The sequence below is a fragment of the Carassius auratus genome, chromosome 24 (assembly GCF_003368295.1).
Source record: "Carassius auratus strain Wakin chromosome 24, ASM336829v1, whole genome shotgun sequence".
Classification (NCBI taxonomy): Eukaryota; Metazoa; Chordata; class Actinopteri; order Cypriniformes; family Cyprinidae; genus Carassius; species Carassius auratus.
The window spans coordinates 13,535,433-13,561,691 of NC_039266.1; the positions used below are offsets into that span (position 1 = coordinate 13,535,433).

Here is a 26,259-nt window from a genome sequence, read left to right on the forward strand (position 1 = left end):
GGTTTTGAAAACTGGAAAAAAGCACTTGAAAAATTTTCCATGCATGTGAAATCAGAAGGTCACAAAGTTACTGTTACAACTGCTGCCTATGAAAAGAGACCAGATACTACACAGTTGAGCAGTGCAGCCAGTATACAGCAGGCAGAAAACAGAGTTAGCCTCTTAAAAATAATAGGGGGTGAGGAGTTTCTGGCAAGACAGGGATTGGCCTTTAGGAGGCATGAACATCATCATGGTAATCTCTTTAAAATATAAAGCTGAAGATGATCAATCATTCACTAGGTGGTTATTTTCGAAGAGGAGGTGTGCACACTTCCTGGGATCGTCAAAATTAGCGTATAAATTTGATGAGTTTATCAGTTATCAAAAAAATAGCAGATTAGATCAGGTCCTGGATTTGTTGTTTGAGCACTGTGCTGATCTGCTGAAGTAAAAATCAGAGAAAAATCAGAGAAAAGCACAGAAATCGGGAGCAAAGTGCAGAGCAGTAAGCAAGACCATCCAAGCTGTAGCGAAGCCAAGCTGTGGCTATATATATATATATATATATATATATATATATATATATATATATATATATATATATATATATATGAGATATCCAAACGAATCAATATTAATTAAGAATTTACAATTATTTGTAAAGTCTGTGGCAAAACCCAGTCCTAATGTATAATAATAAAAGTGTTGCTTTACCTTTGCATAGTTACCAAAGCAGTAGACTTTAGTGATAATGTTTGTATGTGCAGCTGTGTATTCACATACTCTGAAATATGCTGTCCACTATATATGCTGGGCAGAAGATGCTGGAAATTCAAGGTATTAAAAACTATTTGTCAGTGTCAGGCAACAGACAGGTTCTGAGACCTGAACTGAATAGCGGTCAATGAGAATCCAGATAATGTTACCATCAGTGACCGACCATGGAAGCATGCTGATGAATGTATGGAGTACATCTGATGTGAGTATTTAGGCTTCCTCTTTTTAATCTCTCTCGCGAACACATGTAAATTCCACTTCCATGTTAATTCTCTTGCACCCCCTTCCGTCTTGAATGCAATCTTTCCATGCTCAGGTCGTAATACAGTGGCCAGATTAGCTCCTGTAGGCTTTGATGCACCATAAGGTCAGCTCTGAGATCGATGTAGCAAAAGAAAGAAGAAAAAAAAAAACCTGCACACAAACTCACTCCTGAACAATCAATGTCTCTTTATATTTATCTGAGGGGGTCCTGATAGTGTCTGAAGCATCACAGCTTTCTCCAGCACTCATCTTTGATAGCTTATGACACATTTTCTCACTGTTCTCTGATCCCAGTCAATTAAGTAGATTCGTCTGAGCAGCGTCACAGAGAGAAAGGATGTTGCTTTGACCAATGCACCATAAATTCAGCCATGCATCAATTTTCCTGGAAATAAAAATCAATTAGCGGTCATTCCGCATAAATATTTCAATTGTACGGACATAACGAGATTGAGTGCACTTATGCAAATTAATTGATTTTAAATATTATGTAAAATATAGATTGGGGAATACAAGGACTTAATCATGCTTGCCATTATAGGCTTATCCATCTCTTATAAGCAGCATTAATTTATCCTTAACTGGTATGGAAGTAATGAAAACAGATTTTGCTCATGTTTTTTCAATCTGTAATACAAAGTACAATATGGAATATGTGCATGGTATAGCTGTCGCTCTGTTCAGCTCAAAGCTTGTGGGTCAAATGCTTTAGCCAAGTTTTCATGAGTTGTACAAGAAAAACATTTTTTGTCCCTCACAGGTAAATTATGTCTGATTCCTTCCATATTCTGTATGAGGAATATCAACTTTTGCAATCAAAATAGAAGACTGAAAGTACCATATGCTAGAATGAACAGGAAATCTTTTGTCCATCAGTCAGTAAAATTAATTAACCAGAAAAGGAGGTCTAACTAGGAATCAAGATTCTGAGGAATGGGAAGTATTTAAGTATTTGCACTGCAGATGTGTATTAATGTGTACTTGATTAACTTATGATTAATGTCAGGAAAGTAACCTGATTATAAAGTAATTATTTAATATTAATATATGGCTGCAACTAAAGATTATCTTCATAATCAAAGAATCCGTTAATTATTTATTTGATTAATCGAATGGAAATACAGTTAAAACGTTAAAAAAATTAATGCAGTCAAACAATAAATCGTGATTAATTGCATCCAAAATAAAGTTTTTGTTTAAATAATAAATGTATGTGTGCAGTGTATATTTATTATGTATATATAAATACACACACATGCATGTATATATTTCAGAAAAATAGGTAATGTTTATATATTAAATATATTTATTTATAATAACACTTATATGAATATAAATATAGACGTAAATGCATGTAAATATTTTTCTAAATATATACTGTATTTGTATTTATGTGTACACAATAAATATACAAAGAACACACACATATTATGCAAACAAAAACTTCTAAAACCATAAATTAATCATACTTTACATAATTACTGTTTTATGGGAAACATAAAAAAAATAAATAATAATAATTCTGAAAACACCTTGTGTAATTTTAGAGTAATGATTAAGCAACACAACTGTGTATGTATAATGTAGGCTATATTTGAGAAAAAGATTTTAGGGTCCCTGAGACTGCCCCTGAAGGATCCCTTTAGCTTCCAGGCTGAGGTGATATTTTTCTAGCCCTATGGGGGAGACAGAGCTTTAACACAAAAGCAAAAGCCGGTTCAGAAGGAAACTGCTCTGAAGTTAAACAGAACTCAAATGGCACTCAGGCGATTTGCAGCTGCTTACACAGATGCCTCTTAAACTTCCTCTAAACAAAAATCTATCACAAATTGTACATGGCTCATTTACTGTAGCAAACTGGATTTACTAGTTAGACATGATTTTATTCATGGTGATTATTGCTGATTATGTTACCACATGAGGAATTGTGCAAATTTAATAAAAAAAAACACTTCAAGACTTTACTCAAGTTAAAACACTTTAATCCGTCCTCAATGCTGGGTTTCTATCATATCTAAAGGCTGCAGCACACCACTTTTTTGTTCAGTGCTGAGTTATACAATTAAATCCTATTATGATAACATACAGTATACATGGTGTTAATAATTTATTAATTGTGCAGTGTGAGATTCATCTGTCATAACAGTACTTTGTCAGATTGCGATGAACATCGTGACATCTTTTTTAGTGGTTAAAAAGAGTGCTCTTTGTGAGTTTTCTAGTCTTATAATCCATTTAAAATGTAGAACTTTGTTTTTCGGCCACACGCATGTAGCAAAGGAATGACATCTGCACATTTATGCGGGATTCTCTCTCGAAGTAGCATTTTCTGTCCCCCTCACTTCTGAAAAGATGGCTACGCCCCTGCATTGATTGACATAGTGATAGCAACAGACGGGACGAAATATGTGAAAATGTGCATTGAGACTAGAGCACCCTCAATAATTTCAGAAGCAGCTTCAGTGATTATTTCTGGAACCTGGCTGATACACTTTTATTTTATTGCATTCATGAACACATGACGAAAGGGAGGTACAAAAAGGCATGGAAAGCAAAATATAGCAAAAATATATGAGTAATTTGAAAACAATCCTGCCTCTAGTCAGTGGAAATTAAAATTAGCTGGTTTTGTCCCGAACTTATGGCCTATAAAAAGGGGTCTCATTACCAACTTGTCACACAAGAAACATTTCATGATGGTTAAAATCAAAGAGCTCTCTCAATACCTTCACTACCTTCAGAAAGATCTGGAATTAGCAGGTATAATTGGTTCAAAGAAAACAATAAAAAATGCACTCAACCGCTGTGGCCTGTATACACACTCACCATGCAAAAGACTCCATTGCTGAAGAAAAAGCATGTTGAAGCTCATTTAAAGTTTGCTGCACCACATTTAGTCAAGCCTGTGAAATACTGGGAGGCTATAGCCTGGTGTGATGAGACCAAAATTAACCTCTTTGGATGCCATAATACACATCATGTTTGGAGGTCAAATGGCACTGTACATCATCCCAGAACATCGTGGTGTGGCACTGGCAGAATTCATATAGCCTAATTGAAGGAAGGATGAATGGAAAAATGTACCGAGAGATTATTGATTAAAACTGTTGCCATCTACTAGGATGAAGATGAAAAAAGGGTGGACATTCCAGCAAGACAATTCCCAAAGCAGCCAAGGAAACTCTCTTGTTCATTATTATGTTTTTTTTTAAAACATTCCCTCAGTAAAACCACCATCCCCCCTTACCATCCCCTTTAGATTAATAATTGTATAGTATGTAAAACTTATCATACAAATGAAATACCTAAGATAATTCAAGAATAACTGCATTTGGCCAATCAGAACTCGGTTCTGTAACAAGCTGCGCACAACCTGAAGCAAGTCTTTGTCATTTTTTTGCGCAAAATGGTTGAAGCACAACTTTTGAATTTCTTTAAAACCAGGACAACAGAAAAGGTATGATTTTTCCCTTCATTAGAATTTAAAATAATTCCCCTGACTATTGTGCTGTATGTGTTACTGTGAGGGATTGAGCGATGAAAGGAGAGCTGACATCGTGTCATCAGCCTTGCTAAAACCAAATAAAAACACGTCTTCAGAGTCCAAAAGCAGTCACTGCGCGATGAAGCCTATTAGAGTACCGGTAAAATAACCTTATGATTAAAGCAATTAAAGAAAAGAATCCCATGTGTGAGTTTTTATGTTTTTATATTCATTGCACAGCACAAGCAATGCACTTTTCTGAATATCAATAGGCCAACATTCGCGAGCACAAATGTGCTATTCATTTTACACAACTGCATTGTAACATGGTGTTTCGTTTCTTGAATGAATCAGTTTTTGAACGAATCAAGTGATCCAGATTCAAAGGCCCATTCAGATGGACACTTTCCCTGCGTCCCAGTGTGCATAGTAGCCTATCTGCCCTAAATAATATTGGAAATTACTAATACCACATAGAATTTAGGATGGATAATATTCATTTTGGGACGCAGGCTTGTTACGTTTCTAATTGAATCAGCCGTTTTTAACGAGTCGTTTGGTTTGAACGATTCAATAAATCATTTATCAAAACAAGGACTTGCTGACACCTACTGGTGGTTTTATTGTCATCGTTATCCATGACTGGCCTAAACCAGCCAAGGTTTCAGCACATTTACCAAACTATTGTTTAATTATCAATATTGACAAATATTCCCCCATTTCAGGCCCAAGAATGATAACTTACTTTTATTTATTTATAAATAATAGTTCATTTAATAAAGCAAAATTTTCTTTAAATAAAAGCCTTTTTATAAAATTAGACACATTTTGTAATCATTATAATAAAAAAATTAGCTACAGGACCCACATACCTCACAAAAATAAATCCTACTGAAAGTAATACATTTACATCTACATTTAATAATTTAGCAGACGCTTTTATCCAAAGCGACTTACAAATGAGAACAATGTAAGCAATCAGGTCAACAAGAGAACAACAACAGTATACAAGTGCCATGAAAAGTCTCAGTTAGTCTAGTACAGAACCCATAGCAAGGTAATTGCTAGTATTAATTGGTCATGTGCTGGTGAAATGAGTCTTAAGATGTTTTTGGAAAATGAAAATGCATACATTTCAGTAAGTGTGTTCAATACTTTTTCCCTGAGTCATTCCATTTTATTACACAAAACTAAATTCCTAAAGCTTAGCTAAGGTCCGCCTGTGCCGTAAGGTGCATTGTGGGCGGCAAATTTTCAACCGCATCGCATTTAACACCACAGTTTTACAAGTTCACTTTTTTTAAATCGCTCTCCATATAGGCAATATTGAATTGTAGCCTTAATAATTAACTAACAATCTGGTCAACATAATGTTCTTTATTTGAAGCACAATTCTACAAGAAAGGTAACTTACTGAAAAAGTGTTGGTGCTAAAAGTGGTTCACAGAGCTGAAATTTAAACTTAAAACATCTCAAGATAAATGAAATGAAATTCTAATTTAAAAGTTTTAAGATCTTCAAACTGAACATCTCACGGCTCAATGTCTTATGGGCTATCCTCCATTGCAGTCACATGCCCCTCGGATGGCCAACTCCTGTAGTTTGGCCTTATAGATCTTTGGCCTTGGCTAAACCAGCTGGCCACACTCTCTCTAGCATCAAAATCTTCCAGACTTGGCCCTTCTACACTGATTCTTTTCAGATCTTTCACTGTGTCTGAATGAAGGGATGCTCTAGTGTCTGATTTGAACAGCTAAATAGTCCCTAAACAGCTTATACTACAATGTAAAAAAAAAAAGATTATGGTAAAAAACCGGCAGCTGTGGTTGCCAGAATTCTGCCGTATAAAATACGGTAACAACAATTCAACCTATTGAAGTACTTAAATCTGTTTTGTACCTGATGAACCAAAGTCCATAACAAGCAGCTTTGAAAAATAACATACATAGAAGGTGCACAGTGTCATTCACACAAGCACTAAACACCTTCATGGTTAGACTCATTTAACTGAAATATGCAATAAACATTAATTTAACAAAAATATATGTAACAGTTATTTCAAAGAAAACTTCAAATTCAAACAAAATTTGAAATGCAAAGTAGAGCATTCTGGGAACGTCAGCAGTTTTTTTTCCATGTTAATTTTACAGGAAATTACAGTCAACCACTTAACAGGTTTTTACAGTTAAAATCACAGTAATTTTATTACAGTGTACTGCTTCAGCTATCAAAATAGTTCAGTTTTGTATGTAATAGCAAAGTGATTATGTTTTTTTATTAAGTTAATTTAGAAAAATGTTTGGAGCGTTTTTTGTTTGTTAAATATAAGTTTTAGTTTTTTTTTTAAGTAACGACTAAGCTGCCAGCGGCAGACAGTGAGCGTATGTATGATCAATTTAGCCTTCAAAAATCATAAGTGAAAGTGACGTGACATTCAGCCAAGTATGGTGACCCATACTCAGAATTTGTGCTCTGCATTTAACCCATCCGAAGTGCACACACACAGAGCAGTGAACACACACACACTGTGAACACACACCTAGAGCAGTGGGCAGCCATTTATGCTGCGGCGCCCAGGGAGCAGTTCAGGGTTCGATGCCTTGCTCAAGGGCACCTAAGTCGTGGTATTGAAGGTGGAGAGAGAACTGTACATGCACTCCCCACACCCACAATTCCTTCAAGCCCGGGACTCGAACTCACAACCATTCTTTGGGAGTTTGATGGTAACTCATCTTTGCCAATCCTGTGGGACTTGGGCCATGTTTACCATTGTATGGCATCCCGTCTTCTTTTTATAACAGTCTGCAAACGTCTGGGGACTGAGGAGACAAGTTGCTCAAGTTTAGGAATAGGAATGTTGTCCCATTCTTGTCTAAAACAGGCTTCTAGTTGCTCAACTGTCTTAGGTCTTATTTGTCGCATCTTCCTCTTTATAATGCCCCAAAGGTTATCTATGGCTGAAAGATCTGGACTGAGGCTGACCATTTCAGTACCCGGATCCTTCTTCTACGCAGCCATGATTTTGTAATTGATGCAGTATGTAGTCTTGCATTGTCATGTTGGAAAAAGAAAGGTCTTCCCTAAAAGAGACGATGGGAGCACATGTTATTCTAGAACTTGGATATACCTTTCAGCATTGATGGTGCCTTTCCAGATGTGTAAACTGCGCATGCCACACGCACTCATGCAACCCCATACCATCAGAGATGCAGGCTTCTGAACTGAGCGCTGATAACAACTTCGTCTTGATTCTAATTTGATTAGTCTGACCAGAGAACAGTTTTCCACTTTGCCACAGTCCATTTTAAATGAGCCTTGACCAAGAGAAAATGCCTGTGCTTCCGGATCATGTTTATATATTTTTTGTACATATAGAGTTTTAGCCAGCAACAGCGAATGGCACGGTGGATTGTGCTCACCGACAATGTTTTCTGGAAGTATTCCTGAGCCCATGTTGTGATTTCCATTACAGTAGCATTTCCTACAAGTCAAGTCACCTTTATATACATTGGTTTTTGGGCTTTGTGACATGTAAACTGTATTTCTTTAGTCAATTATTAAAGTATTATATGTTACACTGTATTTGGGATTTTAAGAACAACTGTAAAATGTGCTGAATGTTTCATTTCATTCAAGTGAATTTAGCAAGCAGTTATACTGAATTTCCAATCGTTTTAACTGCAGAGCCAGGCGCGAGTCAACGCAGGTTGCGTGCTATCTATATTCTATTGTGAATAAAATATAGGTTTATGAGATTTGTAAATTATTCCATTCCTTTTTTACTCACAATTTGTACAGTGTCCCAACTTTTTTGGAATCGGGTTTGTAGATTCACGGCCAAATCCTTGTCAGGGGCAGGTGGGTTGAAGGGGAAAAACTCTGCTGGTATTGGTTGGTTGAGTATTTCCTTGAAATGTGTTCATTGGTCTTTTGCTGTCAGCAGTTCATGTACTATACACGTACGATACAGTAAAGAGTCTTCGTATCATTTCAATCTGCTGATTCCTGTGCTTCATGGCCTCTTTGCTCTATCCAATCCCATTTGTCTTTTGGCAGCACTTCTTCACTCGATGGTATATGATATGCTTCTGATGTCTCTGTCGTTAATGATCCATTTTTTCTTGTTTGCATCACATTTTTGCTTTTTGCCTTTCATCAATAAGATTCCATGATCTGTCTTGGATCCACCACTCCTCATAAGTGCCATGTCTTCTTCCCATAGTCTTTTCAGCACAATCGGCGACTATTTCCTTAAACTTTGTCCAATGTTCATCCATTTACACTTTGTCTTTGAGAACCTGAAATCGATTTCTCAGTTGTTGCTTGATCTTTCAGATTCTCTACGGCAAATTGGCGGTTCTTGGCGGGTGTTTTAATTGAAGTCATCATTTTCCAAGAAGGAGGTAATGTTCAGACCCAACATCTGCTCCTCGGCTCACCCTCACATCCATGAGGCATGACCACCAGCACTTGCTTATGCAGATGTAGTCGATTGCATTGAACATTTGACCATCTGCTGATCGCCACGTTTACTTATGGATCCTTTTGTGATCAAAGTAGGTATTTCCAACTGTCAGACCTTTTACTGAGATCAGCCTATGGACATTGTCATTTGTAATGTTTGCAGTGGCATGGGGGCCAAATAACCATCATACAAGCCTATGCCCCAACTGAAGAACAACCCTTGTTGATGTCTTCCGATCTTGGCATTGAAGTCTCCCATAATAAGCTCGTGGAATATCATCCACGATCTTCTGCAGTTGGTTGTGAAACGAGTCCTTGTCCATATCATGTGCGTCTTCAGTTGGGGCATAGGCTTGTATGATGGTAATCTTGGAGAGTTGTTTTTGGAATCGGGTGGTAATGATGAGGTCATTTGCAGGCTTGCATCCAATAAGCACTTTTAGTTTTCGCAGACATTAAGATACCGATTTTTATAATATAAATTATATAAATATAAATATAGACATAAAAATATATGTAAATATTTTCCAAATATATACTGTATGTGTGTGTATGTATGTATGCATTATAAATATACACAGAACACACATATATTACGCAAACAATAACTTTTGTTAAGTCCGCAATAATAACCATAACTATAATCATGCCTAACTAGTAAATCTTTAGTTGTATCATTGTCCGTCTTTTCATGAACATGACCTGTAATATATATTTATATAATAATTATTATAAATATGTAATCATCACAAATAAGTAATTATGAATAAATAATTATAAATTATATAAATGTCAATATTAAAAGATCAGCACAGTTGAACATTGAACAGTGTTTAACATTACAGCATGAAAGTAATATACTTAATATATATTTAGTATGTATAGTATAGTATAATAAGGTATAGTATAGTTCTATAGTATAGTTTGTATATGGCAAAATTGGTATGTGTGATCAGAAGACTATTCGGGGTCCTTGGACCTTTCTGAGACCATTTTTGTGGCCCCGGGGGACGGCAGAGACCATGGCAGCTAAGGCCATTAGCAATCAGCATGGATATCTTATGAGGAAAAGGGTTCAGAAATGACCCACAGAGTAGGCAAAAGGAGAAAGGGAGGGAGAGGGGCTCGAGTGCTTTTTCTTGTTTCTCCTCCTGTGTGGCCGAGAGGGAGTAAGGCGATCCCAAACACACACACGCATACAGTACACACACATTGACACGCGCACACACTCTCCAGGTCCCTTCACATATGCTCTTTGGCATGAAGAACTGCCCTGGGATTCCCTGTTTCATTAGTGTAATTAACTGTGAAAGAGAGAGTGAGGAAAAAAGAGAGAGCGAGAGAAGACGGGACTTTACATGGCTTCTATTATGATATTATTTTCTTTCTGAGAAAAAAAAAAAATTAAAAGAGTATCACTGTTTAATTGATTTGTACTGGCAGCAGCAAATATGGACAAAAACAACAACAAGAGTTTAAAATAAAAACATAAAAGTAAAAGATTACTTGTAAAATCACTACTGTTAAAACGTTTAGTAAGATTTTTTTAAGTCTATTTTTTTTCTCACCATAGCTTTATTTATTTAAAAAATAAAGTAAAAACTGTAAAATAAAAAAAATGTAAAAGTAATTCTATTCCAAATAACGGTTTTGTATTTCAATAGATTTTAAAATTCTGTTACAAAAACAGTTAATATTTTGTGCTGCTTAATACTTTCTTGAATACAAAGTTCACAGGAATAGTTTGTGTGTCCTTTCTAAATAAATAAAAAATATATATATTTTTTTTCAAATAATCTTTCTTTTGGACATAGTGTGTTTTTAAAATTATTTTAAAATGAAATATGAGCAACCACCTAGCAACTACCAACCTTTCAGACACTACCAAGAGCAACACCCTGGCATCCACCACTATAGAATCATGGTAAAAGCAAGAGCTTTCTTTAGAAAATGTCGAAATCTGGTTATAACTTCTGGAAAAATTCCCATTCCCTCTTCCCTCATTCTTTTTCTTGTAATTTGTCCTTCTGTTTTATTGTGCCCTCTCTTTTCCAGCAGCCCGTGGTGAAAATTACTTTGTATTGCATCCTCTCAGGCCTGCCCCCCCCATCTCTCTCTCTCACTCTCCCTCGGCCTCTCATAGCTCTCGTTCAGTCAACAGACTGTAAAGAATAAATAATAAAAAAGTATTGATTATTTTGATGACTTCACAATTCAATTAGGTATTAATTTTGCCCTCCACTGGACCTATCAGGCAGCTCAAAGGGGAGAGAAGGGACGGGAGGAGGGATGGATGGATGGATGTTGTGCCTTAAATGAATGCAGCGTTAGAAGCTACCTCGTTCAACACTGTTCCGAAATAGAGGGGCGCATCAGTGAGGCGCTTGTGCATAAGTGCATTGAGAGCGACTCCAGTGAAGCGATGACAAGAGACATTGTTGCAAAGTATAGAGTATTGACCAAGCGAGCCGCGCCGCGAATGACAGCTTAAACTCTTCCTATTGATTAACATTTTCATAGATTATCATGTGTCATATCAAACTCTCATGCACTCCATCTGATAAGCACATTAACAGAGGCCCCACGGGCTGCTGTTCATCGACCACCCCGAGGATGAAGAGGGGTGGGGCCCCCATCTCAGGCTCATTTGGGCAGAAACGACTCTATAAATAAGGGAGCATAAAAAGAGAAAAGCAGCTTTTTTGCCCTCCCTGTGTCTACACATTTGTTTGTGTGTCTCACCATCAGAAGGGGTGGGGGAGGTACTTCTGAAGTGCACGAGAGAGGGAGAGAGAGAGAGAGAGAGAGAGAGAGAGAGAGAGAGAGAGAGAGAGAGAGTGGAGGTGACATCTTGAGCAAGTCTCCAGAGGCAATCCCAGGCTCACACCAGCAGTGCTCACTTGATGTATCTGCGCTACCCACACTGGTTTTTGGGCTTTGTGACAAGCATGCACTGACTGATCTCACATAACTCTCTGGCATGCTCTAACTGCGCGTGGATTTGAGCAAAGTTAGATTTTTGGAGCATAACAATTCAGATATTTTTCTCTTTAATCTGGAAGCACCCTTCTGGTAAGTTTCTTGTTATATAACTTTTTCTTTTTTCTTAAAAAGACTCTATTTGTTCTTATGTATTTGTTGAGCTATTTTCTTCGTTTGTTAATAATTATTTAGTTAACTTTATTGTATTTATATCATATAGAAAGTGGATAATAATTCTTCGGTAGAACTCTAAAATGAATACTTTAAAATAAAACAATCGTGCTAATTGTAATCCTGCTGCTGATTCTGTCTCTTATCATTTAATTTAAAGCATTAATTCTAGAGTATATATATATATATATATATATATATATATATATATATATATATTAGCACTTCATTGAGAATGTAATGGCCCACTTCATTCAACTTTAATTTACATACTCTCTCAATACTCACGCTGAATGTTCTCATCCAATTAGAGGTGATGACCCAAAGAGCAGTTTTAGGACTGTTTTATTTAAAGTATTCATACATTTAAATATCATCTTGAAAACCAAGGTTGAAAAAACGACATTTTAATACTCATTTGCATTCTTACTGTTAACTGCAAAAGCTTTTTCTAAATTAAAACAAAACCATTTTTGACTTGACAAATGTGACACGTCTATATGTAGTATAAGTGTTCTATTTTACTGCTGATGGCTCTTGGTGATACTCATGAAAATGAGTCATTTGACAAGTGGAGCATTTTTAAACCAAAATCTTTTTAAATTTCTGCCATCCACAAGAGCTCTTCAGCACTACAGCCAGAAGCAACAACCATCAGAAAAGAGAGAGAGAGAGAGAGAGAGAGAGAGAGAGAGAGAGAGTGCAAGCGCTACCATAGAGAGTGTTAGAAGAGGTGGTGAGTTTCAGAAAGCAAAGAGAGAGAGAAAGAGAGAGAAAGCGGGGAAATGAGCGGGCATGTGTGTACTTGAGACCCACTGAGAGTGAACCAGTGCACACCAAAGCTAACATCACTTCTTTTGCCTCCCCCCCCTCTCATTGTCCTCCCGACCTGGTCCTTCCTCCCCTCGCTTCCAGGATCCGATGATCACAGGGCAGCTGAGCAAACCGCTGCTCCCTCTGCGTGCCGATATGGACGCCTGCGAGCTGCGGGATGACGACAAAGCGGCCAGCCCGGACAGCGAGCTCAACGAGGAGCCCTTGCTGCTGTCAGCTGACACAGACTCGGAGAAGATGTATGGTAAGTCCAGCCTTCATCCTCCTTGTTACTGTGCGTGACTCCTGGGGTCATGCGCAGGGAAACTTAACACCAGCGAGAGTGTGTTTATTTGTTTGTGTTTGCGAGATGCTGTGGTAGAAAGTGCTTGAGCAGAGAAGATAAAAGTTGTGGTTTAGTTGTAGGTGGATCTGGTGTTTAATGATATATGTGTTTCTCTTACTAGTTTTAAATGCTGAGAGACCTCAAATTACGTCTTTGTGAATGCAATATATTCCAGTTTATTCCTTAGAGTTAAGCTGGCTTTTTATAGACTGTAAAAGTTCTTCTCTAAGTTTACCCTGTGCATTTTGAAATGCATTTTTTTGCTGCTAATCTATCAAATTTCTACTGTGGAAATCTTGTGGTGGAAGTGTCCTTTTCCTGTGATGCTTGGTGGGGTGCAGCCATGCGGTATGTTGGGACCAGTTTTTTTTTGTTGGTGTTCATAAAGCAGAAAAATGTGACAGAATCTGGGGCAAATAGGCAACAGGAGACATATAATGTACACGCACACACACACTCGCACACACACTCATCTGTCATACAGGGTGACATTTCTTCACATTTGAGATCTCCTCGGCTTAGGCTGGAGATAAAATGAGAGAAAGTGAAGAGGCCTGAGGGAGAGAAATGTGATTGTTGTGGCTCCACGGCCTCATGAGGAGTTCAGATCTAAGCAGACTGAATTCTATATTCTTGATGAGGAGCAGCATACACCCTGAATCTCTTTAAAAGACACTTGATGTTTCTGTAATAATAATAAAACAACAGTCAATATAATTATTCTAATTTTTATTTGTATTTATTATTCTTATTTCTTATTAATTTTTTTAACTTTCTAAAATAACAGCACTTTTTAAAAATTATATTATGTATATGTGTGTGTGTGTGTGTGTGTGTGTGTGTGTGTATACTGTATACATACTGATATAAATATAGACAGAGAGAGAGAGAGAATTTTATATTAATGTTAATTATTATAATTATGAAAAGTTATTTTTCAGTGTAGCACTATCCGAGATTTCAAGTTTTATATTGTTAATATTCCAGAATGCTTGATGAAGTTTAATTTAAAAACATTTAAAAATCCCTTTGATCATTGAACAGGCTCTTTAATTATGCTTTATCTTTGTGAGTACAGAGCATACTTAATCGAATTTTGGCATATTTGATGAGCACTGACACAAAATGTATTTAAAAATCTTGAAATGTTGGAATTAATTAACATCCTAAAATAGTGTGTTCTTCCGTGTTATGTTAAAATTTGATGTTCCTTGCCGCCAGAATGATCGCTCTGACCTTGTTTAACAGGGAAGAAAAGCCTAGAAATCTTTAACTGCTCAGCAGTGATATAAAGTAGTGTGAAAAGACAAGTTTCAAACCATTTGGACTTGCATGTATGCATTGCATGTATTGCATGTATGCATTGACGGACTGTTTGCTGTTGTTGTCAAATTTGCAGCATTAATGAAACACTTTAAGACCTGTGTAACTTTGCCGCTGGCTTCGTTTAGACAGAATTTCATTTTTAAAAGTTAAACACACATAAGCCATGTTTCAGAATCAACCTGCAATATTCTCGGAGTTTACAGACTCCAAACATCACATTTACATGTATTTTCACCTGTGATTTATGTTCTATAGTGCCACACAGCACATAGGAAGTTTTATAACTTTGTATTTTTCTTGCATGTTCTTTTCTGCTTTATAATCTTCTACCTTAAAAAAATAAATAAAAATAAATTAATAAAAATAAAATAATATTTGCTGTTGTGCTTATATATTTCATTCTATGTGGATAATACTGAATTTGGAATAATTTATTCTTATTTAAGAATTAACTTTTATGACAGAAAAAAGAAGCACAAGTGCGAACATGCACACAACACTGATACATTTTTAATATGCTTTTTATTAGAAAATTACAGTCAACAAGCTCTCAGAGATGCAGTACAATATTTCAAATAAATTTAAAAGAGCACATACATAAAAAGGAGTGAAGAATAACCTCTTTATTGAAAATCCAGCCTAATAAAGTGACCTCCTCAGAACATTTAAATGCTTTAGAAGTGTTTGCACTCAACCTCGAACGTGTCTGCTGTTATTTGCATTTATTCTTTGTAATTACCAGCAGTTTATCTCATAAATATTTCTAAAGCTTGTTAATTCAGTTGATACGGTGCAAAGTCAGGCTGGATTCTGTGCTTCAAGTTTGATATTCAGTAGCTGTGACTGCATCTCCCTCTTGTCTGCGTTCATAGTTAGACTGACTGATGCCCGTAGGGAGCTTTTCTATCGCTTTCTATGCTAGAACTAACAGCATTGCATTAATGATAATAGATTCTGTTCCCCTGCCACTTACCTGATCATAATAAACATTTAATGCTGTCAAATATCTACAATAAAATCCAAACAATAAATGTGTGAAATATGCATGCTTTTTTATTCACATTTTAGAATATCTCATATCTCATATTTAGAATCTCTCTCTTAGCATGTTAATACAGAAGTGTCTAATTTTCGTTTTCGCTACATTATTTGTTTCAAAATGACTTAACAGTTTTAAATGATTCATATTTTACGAGGTCACAATGATGAATTATGAAGCATTATTGCCGAATTTACGTCGTTTCTTCGTTCTATAATAACCTTGCATTTGATGAACTGACTCAGGTGCTCGGTCCTCATTACAGTCCGGTGTGAGCTATCACTGAAGCTATGTTACATTAGACATTAAAAGAACAGAATAAAGAGTATTGCTTGGTGTTTTGAGATGAATTATACATCAAACATCAGCTACCCCCTTATGTGCAGCAAACGCACATAACAAGAGTGTATGTGTGTGTATGCGAGGGGCGCGTAGTTTAGAACGCGGTAGACTGAATTTTTGGAGAGAATGGATTTGGGAGCGGGACTGCGGGCGGGCGCAGTGTAGGCTGTCACCACGGTGATGGTGTGTCACCACGGCGGGCCTTTTTGCTGATTTGATTTTGGGAGTTGGGGTGGGGTGGTGGCAAGGGGGGCGTTTGTGTCTGATCCCCGTCCGAACCTCTCTGTCAGGCCCTGATCAGTCTTGTGGTTCCCGCTGTCAGTCTGATGAATTTTTTAGAATATCCCAAGGCAAGAAAAGCCCAGTTACTGTTTCATAATGCCAGTGTTACAATTTTCTTTAATAAGCATCAAACCTGCTTTTGTTTGCTTGTTGCTTTTTCTCTTTACGCTCAGCTTTACAGCTCTTTGTCTATCTGTCAATCTATTCTTTTTGTAAAATCTCACTTTTTTGCACGCTTTCACAAACACATATGCACACACACACTCACAGTTTTGATGTAGGCGCATTCTTTTTCAGACCTTTTTTTGTTGTTGTTGTTGTTGTTGTTGAATCAATACATTTCTCTTTTTTTATCATGTGGTCAGACTAGGTTTAACATTATTAAAAAAAGATCGGCCTTTCTTTTTAAGGCCTCCTAATGGAGCATCCCTGTTCTTTTCTCGCCCTATGAGAGATGCACCAGGTACGAGCCGTGGGCAGTGCCAAGGGGCTGCTCGGGGCAAATGGACACGGCTGAATCTGTCCTTGGGCACTTCTGCCTATCAGAGAAATGCCTGAAAGGTCACTGCACTTTGGTTACAGAATTTTTTTTTGATGGAAAGATGTGAAATAACAGGGGAAATAAGATGTGAAATAACATGAAAACGAAGTGCAGGTTATGATCATTTGTGTTTTCATTAACAATTTATTTAAACAAATTTTTTGATGTCTTAAATGTTCCTTGTTAAATATTGCCATAATGTTATATAAATGGCGTATCTCTCATAGGGCAAGAAAAGAGCAGGGATGCTCCATTTAGTAGCCTATATATATGGTTAATTTTCTTAAATAAGTAAAATATGTTAAGTTTGTGTGAATGTATGTATATATATATATATACTTAATATGTTAATTAATATGCAACTCTTTTTAAAAAATATGTTTTTTATAATGAAAGCAAAGACACAACTTAATTGAAACCATCAATACATTAAAAGAATCACTTTTTAGAATTATTTGTGAAAAATGCAACTCTGTTTTTGAAACCATCTGCCATTATTTTAATATACAGTACATTATGAAACCCCAAGAAACACATTTGAAACAATTAAAACAGTTTAAAAATAGAACAGTTAAATGGAATGAATCTGATAAGTTAAAAATGCACTAAACTTGATGCATTTACTTGGACCATTTAGTTAAAACTTGGTAGATTTATATTATTTGCGTTTATATTCTAAATGCTTATAATCTGAATTTAAAACTTCATATTGAACATATTTTTCCCATCAGCTGCGTAAGATTTATACTGAAGTGATTTCTTTTTTACGGTTAGACATTGTTTGATTAAATCATCTTCTGCTGCCCTCAAAGGAGGTTCTGAACGTTTAAAGGCCACAGAAATGCAATACACATGTCTAGCGACTCAACTGATGCTCGACAAATTGATACGCGGCATTGAGTGAGCTTTTGCATCTCCTGTTTGAAAAGATCTGACCAAGAGGATGAGGAAATTAAAAAGACTTCTTTTCATCTCTTGCCTAGGTTGATTTTCAACACCGATTGAGTGTAGGTGATGATAACAAGAACGTCGCCTAAATGTTTTTCAATGGAAAATTCAGCATAAAAGGCCGCGCCAAAGAATCACTCGTGCATGTATGGACAAATGTGCAGTCTAATTTCCGCACAAACGCATACGTGTAACAGCCGACAAAAGACCGGCCTTGACATATGCTTTCAAAAGTTGAAGGGGGGTGGGGGGATTCTACAGGAGTATGAAGGGCCGCAGAGAGAGATGGAGAATATGATGGGCCTCGCTTTGTGTGACGTGGATGGAACATTCAGTGGGTTTTGTCAATCTTTAGGGATAGATGTTAACTCTTTGTCAAAGCTCCCAAAGAAAGCATGATGAGAGTTTGTTCCAAGGACAATAGAGAGAGTGAAATATATAGATGGTTTAAAAAAAAAAAATTGTAATGTGGTGAACAGAAAGCCAATGAATTCCCTCGAAAATATGCTTTGTTTTATACTTATAAAGTGTTTTAGAATCTAAATATCTTTTCTTTTCTTTTCTTTTCTTTTTTACCTTGAATCATTGTCTACTCACTCCAACAATGTATAAAAAAGTAAAATGTGTATTAAACGGTTAGAAAATGTTTAAGACCCAGCTGCCTCTATTAAAAAAAAAAAAAAAATCCTTGACTGATTCATCAGGCCTGCTTGGATGGTGTTTATGATAAAAGAGGCTGATATGTTCTCAACCGCGTATTTATAGTGTCAGCTTTAAACCTTTTTTGTGTCTTTCGGAACAAGAGTATGACTAAACTTAAGGCCGCCGACTTCAGAATAGCATCTTTCTCCTTCATCTTCCTCTCACTTTCATCTCCCAGTGTTGTTCGACCTCCCCCACCTTTTTTTAAAAAGCTAATTTCTCCAGATTCCACTCCAGGTATCACACGCAAACATCCCCACCAACCCCGTTCCTATTTATTGTCATGTACATTAGCTGCAAAAGCAGTGGTTAGGAGGCCAAACTCCTGTTTTTTCGCTCTTACTCGCAAAATAGGAGATGGCTTGTGTGTGTGTGTGTGTACAGTGTCTGTCTACTCTTTTCTAAGAGACCCGCCTCCTCTCCAGCATCCCAAGACAAGATAATAAGGCACTCGGAGGCACAATCCGGCATTATATTCAGCCACCAAAGCCTCATCTCTTGTCAGTTTGCATTTTATTCGGGCCCAGGATGTAACGCTTCTATCATCAGCCTGTCAGGAGGAGAGGACCAGAGAGAGACAGGGCCACTCATTTCATACACTTAACGTCCACGCCAAATGGCCAGCACTTATACCGATTCCACCGAAATGGAGGACACGTTCCAGCCCAGGGGTCACCTTCAGCCGAGAGAACGGGAAGAAAAAAAAAAAAGGCCCGAAAAGATAAAAGAAATGTGTATTGATTTGTGTAATTGAGGGGGAGTTTGAGAGGAAAATGGATCTGTTGTAGACAAGAGAAGAGCGAGAAGGTTTATGACTCAATGCACTGTTCTTTAAGAGGAGAACGTACCGTTCAAGTGGAACGCGCAACTGTTTGAGTCTGGAAATTGTATTTTGAGCTGAGAAGATGTGTTTTGACAACCAATTGTCATTCAATTCAAACCCTGTGCCATACATTAGCGTGTTTTAAGGTTAAGTCTTCTTTATTTCTATTGAGCTTTATACAAAACAGATTTGTGACCCTGAACCACAAAACCGCAAAATCTTAAGCCGCTGGGGTATAATTGTTGCAATAGCCGAAAATACGTTGTATGGGGCAAAATAATAGATTTTTATATTATGCCAAAAATCATCATGACATTAAGTAAAGATTATGTCCCATGAAGATATTTTGTAAATTTACTGCTGTAAATATATTAAAATGTATTATTATTATTTTTAATACGCATTGCTAAGAACTTTATTTGGGCAACTTTAAAGGTGATTTTCTCATTATTTAGATTTTTTTTGCACCCTCAGATTCCAGATTTTCAATGAGTTGTATATCCTAACAAACCATACATCAACAGAACGCTTATTTATTCAGCTTTCAGTTGATAAATGAAGCTCAATTTCAATAATCGAAGATGCAAACTTCAAATATGATGCGAAACCTACTGTAATCAGTTCAGTGTTAATTCAGTTTAGTATGATAACTGTGTAAAGCTATTCAATTATGAAATGAGCTCAGTTCAGCTGTAAGCAGCTCTGCAGAAGGCAATAGTATCATTATTCAGCTCAAGTCAGTTCAGTGTTGATTCAGTTCAATAACAGTGTAAAAGTTTCAAAATTCATCAATTATGAAACAAATTTGATTCAGCTATAAAGCAGCTCTCCTGAAGAACAATAGTGTTTAAATGGCTAGCCACAAGCAAAACACATTAGTTGCTTGGTCTGGTCCTTTTTCAGCTTTGTTTATGCACGTATATGCACACGCACATACACATTAGCTTCTTTTGCTCCCTCTAAGGCCTCCGAAATAAAAAAATAAAAACACACACACACACACACACTTTATGTTTGTGTAATCAGCTTAGCTGAAAACAGGGAGGAGGGGTTTTGGTGCTAATGCAAAGGGCCTTGATGTGCCTCACTCAGGTTAAGTAATAAAGTGACACAGACACAGTCTTTTAAATAAGGCTGGCCCTCTTTAAATAGAGCGCACTAGCCCCGAGTGCCTCTCCTCAGGAGTTAGATCTCATTATAGGGCAGGCTCAGGCCTTTAGTTGGCTGCTTTGAGCTGGGATCTGCCCCCATCTCCCTAATGCATGCCTACCAAGCATGTGTAATCCACCGGCTAATGCGTCTGTACTGCCAGCGGCTACAGATAAGATGCTATTCAAGCAGGGAGGTGGGGGCAGGGGTTGGGCGGGAGTGGTCTGGGGTCCGCTTTTGTTTTAGAAACATTCTGATGGTAGGGTCAGCGAGGACAGGGGGAAATTAATTGGCACTTCCATCTCAAGTTTGTAATGGATGGAGGAAGGCGTTTTCTGCACAATAGATATTTTGGGTTGTTCCACAAGTATACAAGTATATACACTGGTACCCAAACCAGTATCGAACCTTATTAATACCACCTTGTACACTACCGTGTTCAGTTTGGGGTCTGTAAGATTTGTAATGTCTTGGAAAAAAAGTGACTTACGCACACCAAGGCTGCATATGTTTAATAAAAAATACTGTATCTGTTTACAAATACATTTAAAAATGTACATTTACTTCTGTGAAGTTAAAGAAGAGTTTTCAGCAGCCATTACTCAATTCTTCAGTGTCCCATGATCCTTCAGAAATTGCTGATCTCATGCTGAAGAATAATTTGTTATTATTATCAGTGTTGAAAACAGTTGTGCTGCTTAATATTTTTGCGGTAAATAAAAAAGAATGTACGGTAAAATATTGTAAAAATGCTACAGGGAAAAATAGGTTAACAGCAAGTTCACGTACTATATACAGGGAAAAACTAACCACTTTACATAACCAGACATTTTATGTAATTTTATGAAAAAAAAAAAGCTGCTAATTGCAGTTTTTTGAAGCAAAAAAGAAAAAAAAAGAAAAAAAAATCAATGTATAATTTACTTTCAAAAGCTCTAAACTGATAATCAAGTTTCTTCTTTTGTTATCAGGTACATTTGGGTTTTATCTGCTGTTTAATTAATGTATATTGCATTATTTATTTCAGCTTGTGATAAAGCTACTTTATTCTGAATTTAGATTTTTCTTTGTATTTTTTTTTTTAATGAAATTATTCTAATAACCACAGATTCTTTGTAATATTTGACAGCATTTAGTTGAAAGGGAATATAATTAAAATAGATTTTTATTAATTAAATACATCGTCTTTAAATAAAAGAAGAAAAAAAACAATCAGGAAAAAGCAGTATTAAAAAATATTAATAATAAATATTAACAAATATTAATAGGAAATACCATTTCCTTTATTATTCTGAATGTAAAAAGAATGCAGTATTTACAAACAGTAGAACAAGACCTGTTCTCCACTGAGAAATGGATGAATGTTCACTCACAAACATTCGCCAAACAAATTCTCCATGTCACTCTGCATGTTGCTTCCATCGCGTGGGATAATTGAAGCCGTCAACTAATCATACGGGAAGAGAGGGTGGTCATCGCTGGATGAAAAATGACAATCTTGTGTTTGTCTGGCGCGATGCGAGGCGCAGTGCGTAGCCAGTAACTAGAGTCTGGATGTCCTTCACAGACCCTTTATTATTTATGATGGAGTCTCTTTGAGCACTGACCAGTACTAATGCATAACCCCCTGTCCTTCTACCTTATACCATCCCTTTGAAACCAAAGATTGAGGAGATGAGAACCAGGAGAGACTGTGTGTGTATGAGGGGGTAGAGGAATGTGAGTGTTTGCGTCCGGCAATCCACAGAACTTATAATGTGATTTTTTTTTTTAAGACATCCTTCCTGTTATATTTAAAGCTCAGGGTGTCGCTCTTCTAACGGAATGGAGTTCTAGAGCTTCAAAGCTCCAGACTTTCCCCGCAACCTTCATTTTGTGCGAAGACAGGTTGGAGGATGACCTTGTGTATGGGGGAGTTGGAGAGATTCGCCACGCTCGCGCTCCGATTGCTTGTGTTTATGATGATGTCTATTGATGCTGCCGAGTGACCTGGGAGAGAATGAGATGACTGCTTTGGAAGAGATGAGGAACGAGATGAGAGACTCCAAAATAAACGCGAGGGGAGGAAGTGTGAGACTGTAAAAGGGAATTGAGGTTTACGATATAGTTTGTTTTTTCATAATCTTATTGAACATGAACATTTATTTAGATGTTCCATACACTGCCTCCTCCTCTTGTGTATTTTACAGGATTAGTTCAAGCAGAAAGGAAAATTACTGACTTTCATGTCTTTCGACATACTGTACTTTCTTCTGTAGGACACGAATGGTGATGTTTAGAAGGGTGTTTGTGCTGTTTTTTCCCCCAGTAAATCATGAGCAAGGTTTTCAAGGTATAGTGACTAGTGTATAGTGATGGTTCAACCAAAGAAAAATTAAATTTCATTGTTATTTGCTTACCCTCATGTCATAATTTATTTATTTTTTCCGTGGAAGATAAATTTACAGTCCTGTTCCTCATGTACATACTATGTACTTATTATAGTAATTACAATAACTATGTAATAACTAGGTACTAACCCTGAACCTACCCCTAAACCTAACCCTACCCCATGTAGTTACCTTGTATTACCAGAACTTTCTTAGATAAATACACTGTAAGTACACTATAAGTACATGTTAGTACACGTACTGTAAAATAAAGTGCAACCGATATTTTGATAAATGCCAGTGTTTGTTGCCCATACAATGAAAGTCAGTGGTACCTTTTTGCAAATGTTCTTCATAAAAATAAAAATAAAAATCAACCTTTGCAAATGACATTTAAATTACCCATTTTTAATTCATTGAATTAATGATTTAATCTTCAGTGGTAGAAAGTTTGAAAGTTTGGGATTATTAAGGTTTTTGAATTTTTTTAAATAAAATTTAACATTTAAAATATAATTACAGTTTAAAACTATTTTGACTTTTTTTTTTAGTAATTTATTCCTGTGATGGCAAAACTAAATTTCCAGCAGCCATCAGCTTTCAGAAATCATAACATGCTGATTTGGTTTTTAAAAGAAGCATTTCTTCTTATTATCGATGTTTAAAACAATTCTGCTTGCTATTTTTGTGGAATAATTGATGGATGTTTTTCAGGATTCTTTGCTGAATTAAAAGTCCAAAACAACAGTATGTCTTTGAAACAGAGATATTTTGCTCGTGTCTTTATTGCAAATCTGTCACATTCTTTTTTACATAACTTTTAAGGTAGTGTACACATACTGTAGAAGGCAGATTCTTTTAGTCTGTCGTATTTGTTCATCGATGTGTGTGCAGTGAGAGACGACTGCGTTAGAGGGAGGTATGGACACACAAGTGTGGCTGAATGGCCTTAGGGTCAGTGGGCGATGTGCTGGCCGTGACATGTGGGCATCTGGCATGTTGCGAACACCATCCACAGAGCTCTTGCTGTCACCCCACAGGCTCCTCTAAACCCCCACTTGCATTTCTACACATGTTATAAACACTGACAGAAATGACACGTTTGCATTTGCAAGAAACGACAAACATGGAAATCGAATATTTGCACTGACCTAAGCATGGGGACGGAGACAAATTACGCATTTTTAAGAGGACAAATGTGGAAAAAATAGATTCGGACTGTAACGAGAAGTCGAATATTTTGACTACATTTTTATTTTAGAAAATCAAACAAGATGAACAAATGATTTCATTTTTATTAGACAGTAGTAGTGAGCAAATAGCTGTTAATATCCTTATTCACAAAAAGTCCGAGAGTGCTTGCTAAATCGCCGTACAGAACACGTATAGAAAAAGAGAACGGGATGCACTGAGAGAGACGCCTTACAAAAAAAAAAAAATGGCGAAATAAGGAGAGACCTTTTTGCCCAAGACAAACAATGTTGGAGGTCAGGAGGCGGAATCCTATTTGCCACAAATATGCTTAAGGTAATTTAGGAAGAGCTCTGCATCAGTGAAAAGCACGGCGACCCCGGCATTTTTTCTGTCTTCGCTCTAAAAGGGTTTGATTTTCTCCAGGCAGGGTTGGCCTCAGATCCTGGCTTTGCAGATGGGCCTAAAAGGATGAGGAGTCATGTGGATGGATCTTTGTCTCTTTCAACCCTGCGGTAATCGAGTTGACATTGCCTGAGGATGAGAGAGAGGAAAGGCTTCTTCAACAGATGTGGCCGTTTGTGTGTTAATGTTCAGATCACGCAAAATCAACACCCTGTCCTTCTTTTTTTCCAAGCCTTTCCTTTGCCTTTTTTATCCGTCCTTTCTCACAGATGGGTTCTGCGAGTTTCTATCACTCTTTTAATAACATAAATGCCCTTTCCTCTGCCCCCTGCTTTAATTCTGTTTTCTTCTTTCCTCCCTTTTCTCTACTTTTTGTCTTCACCTTGGTTTCTCCCCCTCTGGCGTTCTCCGCTACATTGATCCATCCCAATGTTTGTATATTTTTATTTTTATATAAAAGCAGTTCTGAACGAACTTCTCTGCTGCTGGGAATCCAAAGCTTGCTTTTATTGAGCTTTTGGTGAAAGAACACCTTTCCGTTTCATTAAGATTTAAGCTTCTTTTAAAGTCTTTGTTCACATGGGAGGTTTAAAATAAGAAGCTATGTACTTTGACATGTCGTACAGATTTATGGGGCTTTAAATTAACCTAATTATAAGTGCTTGTTATAAACACATATCTTATAGAAACACATTAGGATTTCCCTGCCAATGGAAGACAACGACAATGCTTTTATATTTATCTCATCATATCTTTGAATGTCAGCTGTCAATTGCATCATCACACTCAATGTGTCCATTTACCTGATTGTGCTATTTCTGCAGTAAATAATGCATGTAATATTAGTGTACTATAATGTATCCCAAACTCAGTGCACTTGAGTTAATCCTCCGTGTGTGTTTGTGTGTTGTTTTTTTTAAAGGGATGCTTGAAAATTACAGTTATGGCCGATACAAATAAGCTAATAATTATTGTCATGAAGTAGCCGATAACCAATAAATGACTGATAATTACGTTTTATATAATTTTGTATAAAGACATGAGAAATAAAACACTGAAATAAATGATTTCAGAATGCTACAAGACAAGTGAATTTAGTCTCCCTGAAGTGTTAAAATGTACACAGTATGAGAAATTGTTATTATATATAACTTACATTAGTTACATTTTATATATATATATATATATATATATATATATATATATATATATATTTCTAAATTATTAAATTAAAAATAAAGGTTGGTATGGATGCAATTTCAATGTAAAAATAGGGGATCTGAGCATACGCATTTAAATATGATGTATTGGCCGAAACAACTACATAGTATACAGTAAGTCTTTACAGTATAACCGATTTTGTGAATCCTTAATTTTTATAAATACAGTGCATGGATTCCACTCACTCAGTAAGTTCAAATCATGCAGGCTACTGTTTGAAATATTTCTCATTACATAATTCTTATTTATTCCTTGCAATATAAGCATTAGGCTATTATTCCATTCCAAACATCGCTTATGTCTGTTTCCCTGCTTTCAACTGCCACATTAACAAAATCAATAACCCAACAATTTGAACACAATTGGTTGATTATTGACGGGATTTAGGGTTGTTTTAAACGTGACCTGTCAGTCATGTGGCCAGGGCTTTAAACTTTAAACTCTTTGGGCCCTATTTAAACGATCTGAAACGCAAGTGTCAAAGCGCGAAGCGCAAGTAAGTTTGTGGGCGGGTCTCGGCGCTGTTGCTATTTTCCCAGCGGTATAAATGGCTCTTGCGCCCGGCGCAAATCTAAAATGGGTTGGTCTGAAGTAGCTTCATTATTCATAGGTGTGGTTTGGGCGTAACGTGAAATAAA

The 26,259-nt window shown here is 36.6% G+C and overlaps 1 protein-coding gene across 2 annotated transcripts in view; it reads left to right on the plus strand.

Moving 5' to 3' along the window:
• The first annotated feature begins 11,809 nt into the window (after positions 1 to 11,809).
• LOC113042347 (POU domain, class 6, transcription factor 2-like) overlaps positions 11,810 to 26,259 on the plus strand; it is a 94,336-nt gene continuing 79,886 nt past the window's right edge. For both annotated transcript variants that reach the window (XM_026201143.1, XM_026201144.1), the window contains exons 1-2: positions 11,810 to 12,043; positions 13,040 to 13,202. In XM_026201143.1, the coding sequence (XP_026056928.1) occupies positions 13,046 to 13,202 (157 nt within the window). In that variant the 5' untranslated portion in view covers positions 11,810 to 12,043; positions 13,040 to 13,045. The remainder of the gene's footprint in view (positions 12,044 to 13,039; positions 13,203 to 26,259) is intronic.